Source organism: Copidosoma floridanum, unplaced genomic scaffold (assembly GCF_036245765.1).
Source record: "Copidosoma floridanum isolate Cflo_tuat_1 unplaced genomic scaffold, Cflo_Japanese_pri ptg000030l, whole genome shotgun sequence".
Lineage (NCBI taxonomy): Eukaryota > Metazoa > Arthropoda > Insecta > Hymenoptera > Encyrtidae > Copidosoma > Copidosoma floridanum.
Window position 1 is genome coordinate 5593256 of NW_028321907.1, and position 15509 is coordinate 5608764.

At 39.8% G+C, this 15509-nt stretch overlaps 2 protein-coding genes across 2 annotated transcripts in view; one reads left to right on the forward strand and one right to left on the reverse strand.

Annotated features, from left to right (window-relative positions):
- The window catches only part of PH4alphaEFB (prolyl 4-hydroxylase subunit alpha-1), a 147960-nt gene that overhangs the window by 117294 nt on the left and 15157 nt on the right, over window positions 1–15509 (forward strand). The window contains exons 3-4 of the mRNA XM_014358470.2: window positions 1031–1254; window positions 10933–11255. Coding sequence (XP_014213956.2) covers window positions 1046–1254; window positions 10933–11255 — 532 coding nt within the window. The 5' untranslated portion in view covers window positions 1031–1045. The remainder of the gene's footprint in view (window positions 1–1030; window positions 1255–10932; window positions 11256–15509) is intronic.
- Window positions 3156–7537, reverse strand: LOC106643377 (Helicase with zinc finger). The gene is made up of 5 exons (XM_014358479.2): window positions 6987–7537; window positions 5870–6540; window positions 5085–5777; window positions 3736–4651; window positions 3156–3646 (listed from the first exon to the last, which is right to left on the reverse strand). Exons 1-5 carry the CDS (start codon window positions 7222–7224, stop codon window positions 3384–3386), a joined length of 2781 nt encoding a protein of 926 aa, XP_014213965.2. The 5' UTR covers window positions 7225–7537; the 3' UTR covers window positions 3156–3383.

Genomic DNA, 15509 nt, shown 5'->3' on the forward strand with positions numbered 1-15509 from the left:
GAGCTTTTGTACGAGCTTCCAGAGAAAAAGCGGGATTTGAGCTTTCGTGAACGAGTGAAACTACAAACGCACACGCTTCGGCTGGATTATTCCATTAATATTTTTCACTATGTACGGAGAAAGGGTCATTGTGTTTTTGGGTGAAAACTTTTTTCCTCGCGGTTTAATTCCGGGACTCTCGCGCGTTTGGCAAATAAAAGCTCGAGACGAGCAAGCGGGAATCGTTTCATCCTTGGGTTGAATAATTAACTCGCGGGGACGGTGAAATTAATTTTTACTTTTCGCGCGACGCGAGAATGTGGTCTGGTCGGGAGCAATTTAATTGCACGACGCGAGACGTCATAACGATTTGATTATTCTCAGGTGGTCTACGCTTTTTTCCCCCCCACCTCTTCTACGGAGAACGGAAATGGTTATTTAGTTCGCTTCCTTCTCCTTGAGCCAAAGGAGGGCCGTTCGCTTGGCATTAACGCTCGCGAATTAACTTTTCCTTTTCAGGAAAAAAAAAAAATCATTTTCCGCACACGTGAACCCACGAATCATCACCATTGTTATTTTAATGATGATTGTGTTGCATTTCAAAGTAGGATCTAGTTTTTAGCGCTCAAACTTTCGCTCCTTCCCTCCCGCGTGGCAAACTTTTCCAGTGGTTGGAGGTCTTAAATGGAAAGATAATACACGCTAAAGTTTTCCCTTCGCAAAGTCCGTGAAAAGGAGGCTTGGCAGGAATTACAAAAAAATCACGTGTATCCCGATTTTCCATCGAGTTAAAATTTGTACTTAAATTTTGTGCGCGCAATTGCCTATGCGTATCCGAGCTCTCCTAATCATCTCCAACAAACACCAAACTATTCCCAATACCGTGTATAGTCGATCCAACAACGATACCTTATTTCGCGTCGAGGCACCGTGTACCCGAGAGAGTCCTTTTCTTCCGTAAACGAGACGACCAATCTCCCCCAGGCGAGCTAGAAGAAAACAATTCAATCGAGAGAGAGAGACATAACACGTCTGTCTCTGTGGATTTCAGGTGGAAAAGCATACCATGGCTCGTTCGTCTTCGGCATGGTCGTTCCGACGTAGCTGTTGGCTGCTGGCCTGGCTGACTCTGGCCGGTCTACTGCAGCCGGGCCGAGCCGAACTGTACACTGCCCTCGTCGATATGGAGGAGCTGCTCACCACCGAGGCCGTGCTCATCGACACCTTGAACGGATACATCAGCGCTCAGGAGCACAGGCTGGCCACGCTCAGGAGGTGAGTTTTCTTCTTTTTTTTTTTTTTCTCTCTCAATAAAATGCTTGTCCATGCATTTCTCAAACCAACAAATCAAGCCAGAGCAGCTGTATTTTAAACGTGTTTAAAAAAAAAAAAAAAAAAAAAGAGAGTCAACTACCGAAATTGCGCATTCCTTCCGTCTATCTCTCAGTCCATTCATCCCCCTGGCGCAGCTTTTTCTTATTCCAAAGCTCACTCCAAGCGGTGAGCACGCAATTTCCGTTTTGACTTCGCAAAGGGCCGGGAGGCGAAAGAAAAAAAAAAAAAAAAAAAACAGGTTAACGAAATTGCTTTATTCCGCAAAGGCTCCGCGACGTGGAAAAGGAGCCCCCCCTTACTCCGGACGCGTCACATCAGTTTTCCCTCCTCGTGCTTAATGGAGGCCGAGGGGGAAATAGAGAGGCTGTGCAGGTATCCCATACGTACACCGGCTCCGACTAGATAAGAGACAGCCACCGGAGAGCTCCGTCCGGTTACCGTACACGGACGCGCGTGCGACCCTCCTTTTTTTTTTTTATCTTTTGTATTCTGCTATGCGAAACCTTTGACCTTTTGTTCGTGACGAGAACTTTGAGTCTATACGTTTCGGTATTTACAGGAAAAGGTTTGCTGTACTACGTTTCTCGAGAATTTGTCGTCTACGATTTTTTTCTCTTTTTTTTGCATTTAAAGACTACTACTATTGGGATTAATTGTTTACGCGAAAATCAAAATAATGATAAAATGTTATGAATGAATATATGATTTGCGAAGAGATTTTTCATTCAAACTCCGTAAAAAAGCGTGTACGAATAAAAAAAAATCACTTCGCGAGTGGATGTACAAACAGCTGGAATATCCAATCTAGTTTTTTGCTTTTCTCGCGGTACAAAGCGAAACGAGAAGCGAAACGTTTTCGAGGATTTTATTTTACAAAGTCAAACGTGTGTTAAAAAAAAAAAAAGATTTCTCCAGTATAGTCGGAGCGGAAGCTTTTTGATTACAAATTTTACGCTCTCTCGCGCGCTCCGTTGGCCTAACAATAGTTTTTATTCCGCATTGAAGAGTGTAAACTAATTTTGTTTTGATGGAATAAAAAAAAATTATTTTCTAGCGGTTTTTTTGTAACGCTTTGTAATCAGCATCTCAAGAAACCATAAAAACACACGTAGGTTTGGTTAAACATAGAATTTCACGAAAATTTCTGCAATTAAAAAAAAAAAAAATCTTGTAATTGTAAGGGGATTTATTTTACAATAAGCATATTTAATCGAAGGGAGCAAGGTAAGTAACGTTAAAAACGGACTATAATCACCGCCAAGAGCCAGACAGAGATAATGGGAGATCGAGGTCGGGTGGGGCCGGAGCTTATAAAGATAGGACAAATGTTTTTGCACGGAGTAGTACGACATGGATGTTTTTGAAGAAGTAAAATTTCCCAATATCCAAGTGTTTCTGTTGCAAAGGAGTCGCGAAGTTAAATTTTTTTTGCACATCCATGTATTGTCTACTTGAGCGTGAAAAAATATGAATTGAGATGTCGATAGTAATAAATATTTTTTGTTTATAGCCCGAAATCTCATTACTTTAATGATAATTGATAATATCTTCTCTTTATTTTTTTTTCTTGTCGTATGTGCTTTTATTGCATGGATAAATGCAACGTTCTGTAATTTAGTTACGCCGAAATGGTTTTCCGTTTCCTTGGTTATTGTTGAAGAATGCTATAGGAAATGCAACGCGATCAAAGCCCACGATGAAGTTTTTCTGTTTGAACCTTTACCGACAACTAACATTATTCAAGCAATTAGTGTTCTACGCAATAAATTACTGAATCATTAAAATAAGTATGAAACGATGGTAAGAAATAGGATTTTTGGCATGATTATAATAAAAAATTACGAGTCAAGGATTATTATTTAAAAATGCTCTATGTATACTTTATTCATTTGTAGTAATCTGTCTTATTATAATACATATATAATACATTTGTACAATAATATAATTAGTGCTTAGTTTACTTACACGTTTAATATACTAATACTAACTATTTACACTGTACAAATTATGTAAAAATTTCACATTTTTTTTTTTTTTTTTTATGTTGTCCCTCGTGATTATTCTTAACATTACTGTGGAATACTTGGTCTAAAAACGCAGTGCATAATTGGGTAAGTTACTGGCATAGTAACGTTTTCGATCCATACAGGATACTCGACTTTAGTGTGCGGTCTCGGCACAAACTCCTCTGCCGTCGGATTCAAATTTGATTCATCCGATTCTTTATCTAGATTCGGATTGTTGTTGATGATGTAATGGAAATAGTCGTAACGATCCATCCCGTAGATACTGGCTTCCTCAATGTACTTGCGCCAGTGGAACTTACAAGATCCTGCAACACAAAAAAGAACGCACAAATTGTAATTTACTAATATTCATGCAAACTGACGACAATAAAAGTAGTATGATGAGAAACCTTACCAGTTAAGCTTAGAGCCACAGGATCTCCAACGACAGCAACGATGTCTCGAGCTCGAGTGATGGCGGTGTTCATCAGTTTTTCGTCGGTCAAGAAACCAAAGTCGTTCTTGTAGCCAACAGCCTCCCGAGTGCACTGGCGGGTGCGCACAGCGCTGATGAAGACCACGCAGAACTGTTTTCCCTGTACGTTGAGTACTCGCTCGACCGATACCTTTGATAGTCCACGTGAGCGCAGCTCGCTACGGATGCGGAACACCTGTTCGGCGTAATGCGAGACCACGCAGACAGAGTTCTCGTTGAAGGGACCCCAGTTCTTGGGCCAATTCTCGTGAAGCTCGGTTATGCGATCTGCGATCTCTTGAGCTTCTTGATTGTTGTAGTAGCCGGTCGAGTCCGAGACTTTGACGGCCGAACCCGAGCAAGCGATGAATGTCACCGGTTCGTAGATGGAAATCGAACGAGGTTTCGCGCCAGCCTTGATCTGCTTGTCGTAAAATAGTTTCGACGTCAAGCTGACGATGGTCGAGTGCGATCGATAGTTTATGCACAGTTGAATGCGACACGGGTGCTGGGGCTCGTAGATCTTGTTGATGCGTTCCAGAATGCTGACGCCAAGACCTTGGGCTCGAGAAAGATCGCTGTGGACCTCGGGAGCCAATTGCATCTGGTCACCAGCGAGTACGAGGCGAGTGGTATTTGTAGCTAGCGTCAGGCAAGTTAGGGCCTCGCACTCAAAGGCTTGAGCCGCTTCGTCGACTATTACATGCGTTGGCTTGAAGTTCAAGCTGCCCAGGCAGCTTGAGGTCCCGAGTGTGGTGATGATGACCCGACAATTTTCGAGATCCTTATTTGTCGGATTGCGGAACTGGCCGGTCACACTATCGAATAAACAGTACTTTTGAACTGTCGAGTTGACCTGTTGACAGAGACAAAAATTTTACGGTCGTATTATAACAATTTTTTGGTGATTGTTCAATTTCACCTAATGATTCGCGTAATAATTAGATTAATTTGTTTTAATAATACTCGGACAAATTGCTGTATTTTACAGCGCGTGACCGATTTAAACGTTTTGTAGAGCTTGGCAGGTTTTTTTTTTGTAGTCATTTCTTTATTTGGTACAATCACGGGTTATGTAGCACAATTAGAAAGTAATCAATTAACATTAGAGTATTTCTTTCTCGGCGGATAATATAATTCATAATTATGGAAAGTTACGGGCGCAAAATTTATAAGAGAAAAGAAAAAAAAATATCACGGCGTTACGTTTTATAGTGCTCAATTGAACTATTTTACTCGCAAGCCAAAAAAAAAAAAAACGTGATTAATAAGTAAAAATTAAAACTTACAGTGCTTCTGACTCTCCCTGTGTAGTACAGCCTGATAGGACGGAGCCGCTCATCTTGATTTTGCTTGAACCAAACATCGAAAAACTCCCTTATGTATAAATCTGCGGCACTATTGCTGTGAGTGCAAAGAATGAGTTTGCTATTCTCGTCATTAGTAAGCAATATCTTTATTGCTTGGGCAATTGTAGAGGTCTTGCCTGTCCCATATGGTCCAAGAATAAGAACAGGAGGTAAGACAACTGTAATAGGAGTCATGATTGCTGCAACAGCTTCCTTTTGTTTGTCATTAAGTTGACATCCTTCAAAGCTCCAATCTTCAGTCCACTTCAGCATACGATTTTTAGCAAAATTGCTCAATCTACGCTCTGGGAAAATAATGCGGGTATCAGGCAGAGAATCGATCGCTCTGTGCCAATCACAAAAAGGCGTTCGACTCATCATGAATTCGATAAACATCAATGACGTAGTGTTTGGTTTCAGTTGAAAACGTTCAACGCAGTCTTTTGAGATTCTGCCGTATATAACGTTACTACACTTTTCGATGATAAGGGCTTCATATTTTTCTCGTCCAAGGCTGAATCCTGTTTGATAATTATCACCTGAAATTACTTGTCGTAGCATCAGGCTGTTGCAACTGCGCAGCAAAAGTCGGCCGCTTTTTGTATCTTCTGATAAATTGCGACTCAAAGGCAGCTGAAAACAAAACAAAAAATGTTTGACGTGCATCAAAATGTCGCCGTGTTTGTAAGCAAAATTGTTGAAAATGGATAAAATTTAATGTTTACCTGTATAAATAATTCACCGGGAGAAGCATATCTAAAATACGATAACTCCTCTTTTCCCAGTTGCAGTTCAGAGACCAACTTTATGTAAGCCACAGCATTGAATCGGCTTATATGCTCTCGTCTAGCGAATTCTTCCACAGTCAAAATTTCATGCAATTTTCTTGTATACGTCGGCGGATAAAGATTCGCATCCTTTAACGTTGTATGGGTCAAAAAAAAATTCTTGATGTTTTGTTTTTTGTAAATTTTAGTCACGCTCTCTTCTTGCGCGTCAACTTCTGGCATTGTCGTTTTAAAGGGTATCATCGTAAATTGTTCATCATTTTCCTCATTATGACATAAAGTTTCCAAATACTTGTGTGCATTGATGAGGCGCAACTTGTCCTCTTCGCTTTCCAAAATATCAATGCACAATTGACGACGAATCGAAGCCCCTTCGTTAAATCTGAACAGAACATCCTGGCAAAATGTGCCAGAGTGTAAGACTTTAAATTCAATTTCGACATAATAGAAGCTAACAGCCTCTGTTTCTGAATTTCCTTGCTCGTGAATATTAATTTCTCCGACGCTTAAATCAGTGGCTTTGACGTATTCACCGAAAACATTTTTTATTCTAAAGCCATTTTTTAAACTATTTTCACTCAATAGTACTTGCGTCAAGTGAGTTGGTCCTGAAAATAATATTTTATTGTCAGTTCAACCGAGCGCTAGCGGTATAAGCGTCAAAATACGATAGAATACAATTAATTTTTTTTTAAGGATATAAAAAGAAGAAAAATACACAAGTGACACCGCACGCCAGTGTAACCTGCATTTGACAGCCATTCGTTGGCGTAAACAATAACAAACGCACCAACACTGACCGTGTGCACATATACATGTATACTTCACATAAAAACAGCTTGAAAAAGAAAGTGGAGATAATCCGCATATATAACGACGCACATAGAACAATACTTTTCGGAAAATTAGTTTAAAGGAGAGGGAAAAAAAAAGTTGAAATAAAATGTAATAAAAGAAAGAGCAAGTAAGTGAGCGTAATAAAAAGTCGAATCTGAGAGAGTCAAAAAGATAGGTTGCGAGTGTGTATACACGTATACACGTCACGTATACTAACTTTTAGATGAGACTTCAAAGACCCAGTTGCAAACTGGCTTCTCGCCGAACTTGAAGCGTACATTGAGGGGCATCGTCGTCTCGACGGCGGCCTTCTCCAGGTTATCATCCGTCATTTTATCCTCGGGATTGCGCGAATGTAAAAAAGCATGCAATAAACGATGAAACTCGGAGAAGCCATCGGACATAACCTCACTCTGGTGCTCGGCGTTCGGGGCTCCGTTCGTCAACTCGGCCATCTTGATTCTCGCTGCACAAGTTGTGTGTGCGACACTCCGCAAACGAATAAGGCACAGCGCAGCACTTGAGTTGTTCGCGAAAAACTTAATAGTAATTCACCACCGAAGCGAACGATGACATCAGCGAAACACTTGAAACAGCAACATTAAACACCATACGAGTTTACATTCCGTTCTGCTACTGCTTCTCTATCTCTTTCTCTTTGTCACAACACAGTGTTGCCAATATCTTTCTACTGGTGTGCGGTGCGTATCGTAGCGAAGCTCGGGTTAAACTGAGGGAACGGTGCGGTAAGGGGAGAGCTTGTTCTCCGCTAGCTGAGCTATTAGCTCTGATGCTCCATCTCTTTCTCCTTCCTTCTTCTCGTTACCCTTTCCCGTCGACGTCAAGGATCGATACTGCGCCTGCGCGGGTGCGCAGGAAATATACATATATGTCGCAGAGGAAGATGATTGGTATACATATACGTGCACAAGAGGCGTCTGCGCGAGCGCGATCACTCTCTTATTCTCTTTCGCTCTTGTGTATGTGTATCTATACATTATTATACGTATGCTTAATGGATCTTTGTCCTAAAAAGGCTTATAAAATTCATAAAAAAAGCTTACTTGAATATAATAAAAAAAAAAAAAAAAGAATTATATCCACTGTTTGAACATTCGATTATTGATCCCACTTTCAAATAGTAAGAGTTGACTAAAAGCAGAAAGAGTCAGCTAAATGAAAGAACGAATCATTATTTTAATTTTTTTTTTTTTTTTTTTTTTTTTTTTTTTTTGTAATTATTATTCTCAAAAATTTTCCGTTGATTTTTTGTAATCTACGTGCAGGATCCACACGCTGCGGTGTTAAATATAATACCTATAGTAATAATATATTTAGATTTTTACACTGCATTTAAATGTTCGTTGGCATTTTTTGTTGTTGGTATTTAAACTTATTTCGACACAAAAGTGTGGCAGACAAAATAAATACGCCTCTCTTGCTTGAGATTTCGGAAGTGATGCAATAACTGCGCATACAACAGCGCAGACATAAATTGCAAAAGACGATCATTCTGATGACTTAATTATATAATATTATAAATATTAAAAAAAAAACTTTTCGTCGACTATCCAATCGATGATTCGACTTTACGCAAATGCAAACGCTATTAATATAACCGATCGACGCAAGCGGTGTAAAAAGTCACTTAAATTTTTTTTCCCCTTCCAACGCACGCCAGCCTCGGCCAGACTACAGCCAGATAAGAGTATCTTCCAGACAGATAATTTCAATATTTATGTTACGCTCCTCAAACAAAGGAGGAGGAGGAGGAGGAGGACAAGTGTAACGAGCAAAACCGTCGCACCGCTTCGTCAAGTGCGAATCTCCGTTTCTCCTCACGTTGTCCCGCGGCCGAGTCTTTTTGTCCACCGTAACCCCCGTTTTTCGTCCTCTCCGAACCCTTCCGCTCAACGTGCGCTTAGTCTCTCTCTCTCTCTCTCTCTCTCTCTCTCTCTCTGCTATTGACTATTGCTCCACCCTCTTCTTGGGACTTTCTGCTGAAATGAAACTAAAGCTTGAGCGATGTAAGAATGCTGCTCTGCGCTTTATTGAGGGTACACGAAAATGGGAACACATAACTCCAGTCTACAGGAAATATTCCATTATAAGTCTCGAGGGTAGGATTAACTACATGGTAATCTGCCTTCTAGCCTCCATTCTACGAACTGGTGCTCCCTCTTACCTTGGTGAGATTTTTCACTACAAGCCTGATCGCACCACATTGTTTACGAGGACTAGTTCTTTTGATCTGATTGTCCACTGGGCTCGTACTGAATTGTTTAGAAGCAGTTTTACTGTGGGAGCGGCTAGGCTGTGGAATGAAGTCCCTTCTAATATATGAGCTAAATATGCTTCCAGCTCGTTTCATGGAGAGCTTTTTGCACACTTCAAGCGACTGGATCCTCGCCTCTCAAACTGACTTTATCTTTATTTTTAAGTGACTCAGTGATCATAAGTGCTATGAATCGACACTTTTTACGTGCAGTTATTACTTTGACTTTATTTTTCTCTTTAGCTAGTATAATTATTAATCTTTGGTTTAATTAGCTTATACATTTTTCTATTATATTACATTTTATTTTTTGTTTTGAAGAAGCTATAATTACACTAAGCTGACTGTACTTAGTTATATATGTTTAGTGCTTGCAAGCACAAGTAGACTGCTCATATTTTGAGCCTTGTATAATGCTTAGGCTATTAAGGACCCTGAGTCCTTAGCCTTAAATAAATTTAATCTTTAATCTTTAATCTGCTCGATCGGAATTCCCGAAGCTAAATGCGTCCCCTCGCGAACGCCCATTTCTCCGCGCCGGCCCCGAAACTTATCTCGAAAGTCGTCGCGTCAATTAAAATAATAGAAGGTCGCCGCGTCAGGACTTCTCATCCGTCGTACGTTGCTCGAAACGCATATTTAACGTGTGCGCACGCGAATACAAATGTACGTGCACAGAAGTGGGTGCCAATTTCAACGTGGTCCAGACAATTGGAAGGACAGTCCTGATTTTGCACGCATGACGCACCGCGACAGTCGTTGGGTGAGGGTGTATAGTGTATAGCCCTTTTGCACCTACGGTTGCGAACGTCATCCAACATGGTCATAATGACACTGGAAATTTCCAATGCGAACAAAAATAGTGTGAATTACTATACATTGCCGAGGGATCGAGTCAACACCATCATCAGCGTCATTATCATTATTGGGCACTTGTCGATGATTCCAAGTTTGATCACGATCAACGAGACCCAGTGTGTACATAAATCCCCTTCCAATACATTATGTATACTATATACTCTCGAGAGTCAACCAATTCGGTGCTCTTGGAATTATTAGAGATAACTGACGAGAGATGATTTGGCTTAAAAAAAAAAGAAAAAAAAAACTGAGTGGAATCATATCAATTTTGTGTTTGGAGCTGATTAAGTGTATCCTGATGCTAACTGTCCAAGGGTATAAATTAATATAATACCTGCTCAAACCATGCGCCGTTTACTATTTTTCGCTGATCTTTTAATAATCCAAAATTAAATTGGGCCCTTTTCGCGAATAAATTATATGTGTTGTCCATAGATTTAGAAATAGGGGTTGTTGCTTGGTGCTGCTGCCTTGATATTCGCCCCTAAAAATCATAATTTAATTTATAGCGATTGACCCCTCGGTCTCTTCGCAAGGGCCCTTGTCGAGTATGTGCACGCAATTCAACGAACTGCAAGCATTTAACGACACAATTGTATAATTATGCGTGTACGCGAGATTAGGATAAATAATCATCGATGCTGCTGTACTATATGTATACGTACTGACGAAAGTCAACGTGTGCAATTAAATATCAATGAAGCGGAGCGAGATATCGAGGTAAATAATTGCAACCGCCTGGTCAACTATTGGTAACAGTGGGGGTGTCAAAAGAGAGAGAGACAGAGCGTCAACAAATTTGGCGCCACAGTGCGGCTATTTCTAGCAAAATCGATTCCATTTCTTTGGAAGAGGGCTGCGTTTATTTTTTGTAACATTGTCACGGAAAAGGCATGACCTCGATTATCGATTTCCAAATCTTGGTACTTTCAACCCATTCCTTTTTTTTTTTTTTTTTTTTTTTTGTTTTTTTTTTTTTCAATAAAAATCAACTCTTAAAAGGAAAAAAAAATTGTATGAATTCCAGAAACGTCGAGGACTACGCGCGCGAGCACGAGGAGGCGGCCCGCAACATCCAACAGTACCTCTCGAACCCGATAAATGCCTACCTGCTGGTCAAGCGCCTGACGACGGACTGGCGCCGGGTCGAGGAGCTGATAACCGAGGACGTCGGCAAGGCTTTCGTGGCGAACATCACGAGTTCGCGAAGCGACTTGAAATTCCCCACTGAGGAGGACCTCAACGGTGCCGCTGTCGCCCTCATGAGGCTGCAGGATACCTACAAGCTCGAGACGGCTCAGGTGGCACGGGGCGTGCTCAACGGGGTGCAATACAGCACGGGCCTGTCGGGTAAGTTTGTATGCGCTTGTTGGGGGAAGCTATGAGCTTTCACAGCCGGAGGGGATTGCGATGATGCTATAGTATGCTCGTCGACATTTTTTTGTACAACAGATGGTGCATAGATGAAACAACATATCAATGATTTGTTTTTGATTGAATTGATACTTGTTTGTTCATTTGTTCGTATCTTTACTCTTGACGTTTCGTAGTAGCCGACGTACAATTGATCTCGGCTCGTAATTTATTTTTTCATTCCACCTGTTCGAACAACTTTTTCGCGATATTTCTTCTCATCGGTAGACCCATTAATCATAATTCTGAGGGAGCTATGTCGAATATACTTCAAGCGAATGTTCCACCCAATCACTTCTGCATTCATCGGATTCAATTTTCATTGTATGTGTCGAAAACGAAGAGGTGCAGGAAGAATAAAAAATCGCAACAATTGTCAGTAATTAAATCCCAAAGTTTCCAAAGCGATATTGGAAAATTCTTCCATCCCTATAATGAGAACCCCTGCCTCCCTACCTCCCGGTGCTCCAGTCGCAATACTTGTCAAATTACGCCGAGGAGCATTAATTTCTCCCAACTTTCGTTGCTCTCTGATGGCGTTCGTTGCACCCCCTCAAACCCTGAATTTTATTTTCGCGCTTTGTTGTCGGCGCGGCGCCATTTCCGCGCGTGAAATTAGTCGAGTTAATTTCGTCGTGTTCCCCTCTTCCGCGCGCTTAATCGTTGGTAAAAAACCTCGCGGAGATTCGAGAACCCAAAGTGATGTGGATAAAAACCCTCCCATCAGGGGGGCGAAGCGAAATTTCGCGCAAATTAGGGAAAGCGAATTTTTCACGCGGAAGCACCAAATAAGCACATACGTGTGTGTAATCGAAATTAAACTTTCGCCCCCATCCCCCGAAGTTGCTGCGACATTTTTTGCGGTCTCCTCGAAAGGACTTTTTACTATTTACCCGTGTGTAACCGCACTGTATGATTATTTGTTGTTTTTTTTTCACTGGTATACAAAAAAAAAAAAAAAAAAAAAAACTGTGTATAACTTTAAATACAAGGATTACACGAAAATGTTCGAAAAACAAAGTCGAAATAAGCGCTCGAGTCGAACGCTAAGGAGCCCGGCATCCTAGAGATGTACATAGATATGTATAATCCATTGTCGAGAGTAGTAGATAAACTATGCCACGGCGGTTTGGGCACGTTCGCTTTTTCTCCCTCTGTTCCCGAGTACCCCCGAACTGTTCCCCGATGATTTGCTTCTGAAGTGTAGCTGCTGCGAGATGAAAATATGGAGAGCCATAAATCTCGCTCTTAGCGTATATGACTGTGTTAGCTGTTAGATGGTGAAAGTATTCCCGAGTACCCCGAACTGTAGCTGCTGACGAGAGAGAAAAAGTACAAGGAACGGGTGCTCTCTCGCTCTTTTACCATACTTGTCTGTTCTGCTGAGAGATTATGCGATGCTCGGAAAATAGGCTCTCTCTTTTATTATACGTACCTGCATGCTTTTGAGTTGCGATAGCTTTTTCCACCGCATACGACTTTATCGCGTAGAAGTTCGTGCTGCTGCCAAATAGAACATGAGATGATGTGTAATTTGAACGAGGAGAATGAATTATAAAAATATTTGTTATAATTTTTTTTTTTTATATGCGCATGCTTGACCTCTTAATTTCATTATTTTAATCTTACAGGCATCCAACAAATGTTTTTGGTTTTTTCTCTAAAATTTTTTTTTGCATCACATGATAATAGGGGACGTGGAGTGGTAGGAAAATAATTAACTTATCGACCAAGTTTTAAGCCAAGAAATCATCGTCTTTAGTAAAAATTTCTTGATACTCAACATTAGTTATTAAGTTGCTTGTACTCGGTTTATGCAACATATTGATAAAAGTCTTATTAAACAAATGTGATTTTTTAAACAATTCTACAATCTTTATCTTTTGATTTTTCCACAGATTTTGTTTTTTTAACTTTCGCATCTTTCTTCTCGTTTCTCTTTATAAATTTTTCCCATTCTGCTTATTCTTCGTAGCATTTTCAATATTTCCGTGTACTCAATTTTTCCTACATTATTTTTGACATACAATATAGGATTAGAAATTTAAAGGAAAATAAATTTTTGAAATATCTTTTATTTTCAAGTTAGTTTATTTTGTTATAAAAATGTTTTATAAAAAATATACAAACTTATGCTTTATTTATTTTTGCTTACTATCTAGATTTTTACAAAACTTTTAATTTTACAATGCAATATTAAAATGAAAGCCTACAACAAACTTTTTTCGTCTCATGCACACCCTCGCTTTCTTTTTCGAGCCTTTTTCTCTTGTTGTTCACTTCATAGATAATTTCTGGCGATGAGTCCACATCACAAGTTTGAGGTGATGTGAGGTCAATAAGAGGAACCGACCTGTCAACCTCCGGAGATGTTAGATCTATCTCGGGAATTGGCCTGACCGCAGGAGATCTCAGGTCAACCTCAGGTGTTGACCTATTAATTGCAGGCGATTGCGTAAGATCAATAACTGGAGCGGACACATTTTCTGAAATTAAAATAACATTAAAAATTATTACAAACACTGAATATTTAAAATACAAATAAGTTTTAAATTTTTATATCTTACCAAGAAATAAAGTGTCCCCTTCATACGCTTTCATCATCTCCTCAAGTTCCATCAAAAATGTTTCTCCTTCTCTTGACAAAGGTATCATTTCCACCTCCATCTGATCGAATGGTACCTCAGCAGCAAAATTTTGCCGCGGCGAACTCGTGAGGAAGTTACCCTCAAAGTCTAAAACAAATTTAATATTTATAACAAAATCAAATTTTTATACGTAGTACATTATCTTTTGAGTGTTTGCCACTTATACTCAGAAATAATGTAATTGATTTAAGAATAATATAAAATATTGTTGACTTACCGAAAAAAGTCATGACCCAATCAGCTTCTGAACAGTCAGGTTGCGGCAAAAACTCTTCTTGCCTTTCCTCAAAAGCCATCGTGAATGATGGTGTTGGGGACGCCGGTGAGTCACGAGCTGGTGATCGAGGACGGATGTCATCCTCAAGCTCCTCTCCGTAAAAAAGGGTCTCCATGGATAAGTCATCTCCAAAAAATACCGTCTCCACAGAGCTAATGTTCAAAAGCTCCATCTGCTGTGCCAAACGGGAAGGAGACATCTTCAAATTGAGTTGAATAGCTATAACTTGGTTAAAACTATTTTGTTTTGAATATTTCATCAAGTGCTTTTTCTTATATAACCGTAGCTTGAAAATAGAAAAACTTTGCGCCTTCCACTTTCACAAACTTTCATATGTTTAAGTGGGGAAAATTTCAATGGGCATACCAACTACCCCTACTTCTTTCACTCAAGAACATACTCTCCAATCCAATGAAAATCGTTCAAGGGAAAACTGTACCCTTTCCCTGATTCCTTTGGAAAAATAATATTGCCCTAATAGAGGGAGAACTTTGCAACTTTCATATATTTAAGTGGAGGAAATTGCAATGGGCATACCAGCTACCCCTACTTCTTTCACTCAAGAAAATACTTTTCGATCCAATGAAAATCATTTAAAGGGAAAACTGTACCCTTTCCCTAATTTCTTTGGAAAAAACAATGTTGCCCTAATAGAGGGAGAACTTTGCACTTCCATGTCATCTTGTAAGACAGTTTGTTACTCGCGTGTGTCTTATTTACTTGACAACCTTGGGAGTATCAGCAGCATTTACGAAGTGCTTCATTCTGTGGAACATACGCTTTTCCAAGGTAAGTTAGTTTAGTCAACTTTAAAATTATATTATCTACTTTTTCTAAATTTTTTCTTTCCACACTCTCGGCGCAGAAATGATGCCGAGAGTTACTTGCATGGTAATATCTCTTGAAGATATTTTTTATTTTCAAGACCCTTCACATAAATCTTTTTAGCGTCAATCAATTCATTTTTTAAAACATTAAGTCCTTCTTTATAAAAAGTGTTGCCAAAATTCCAATTAATACCATGAAAATGAGTTGTCAACCATCGATTTTTCCTTTTATCTTTATTTGATAAATTTTCCCACGCAAAAGGTGGCTTGAGCATAATAATAACTGGCATAACATCTATTTTTCAAAGTTCAATGTAACAAATTTCCTTAATAATAAAATTATTGCTGGCAGTCTTAAACCCCTGAACCTCTACAATGTATTCCATGTTTATATTCCAGCAGATTAAACAAAACAAATGCTGCAGCAAAAGTCATCTGC

Bases quoted from the DNA above. Each gene is read 5' to 3' on its own strand.
- LOC106643377 (XM_014358479.2), bottom strand. From the start codon at position 7,224: ATGGCCGAGTTGACGAACGGAGCCCCGAACGCCGAGCACCAGAGTGAG. The intron at 4,652-5,084 runs GTAAGTTTTAAT...CTCTGTCAACAG, and splicing joins CAGGGAGAGTCAGAAGCACT to GTCAACTCGACAGTTCAAAA. The intron at 3,647-3,735 runs GTAAGGTTTCTC...TTTGTGTTGCAG, and splicing joins TGTGGCTCTAAGCTTAACTG to GATCTTGTAAGTTCCACTGG.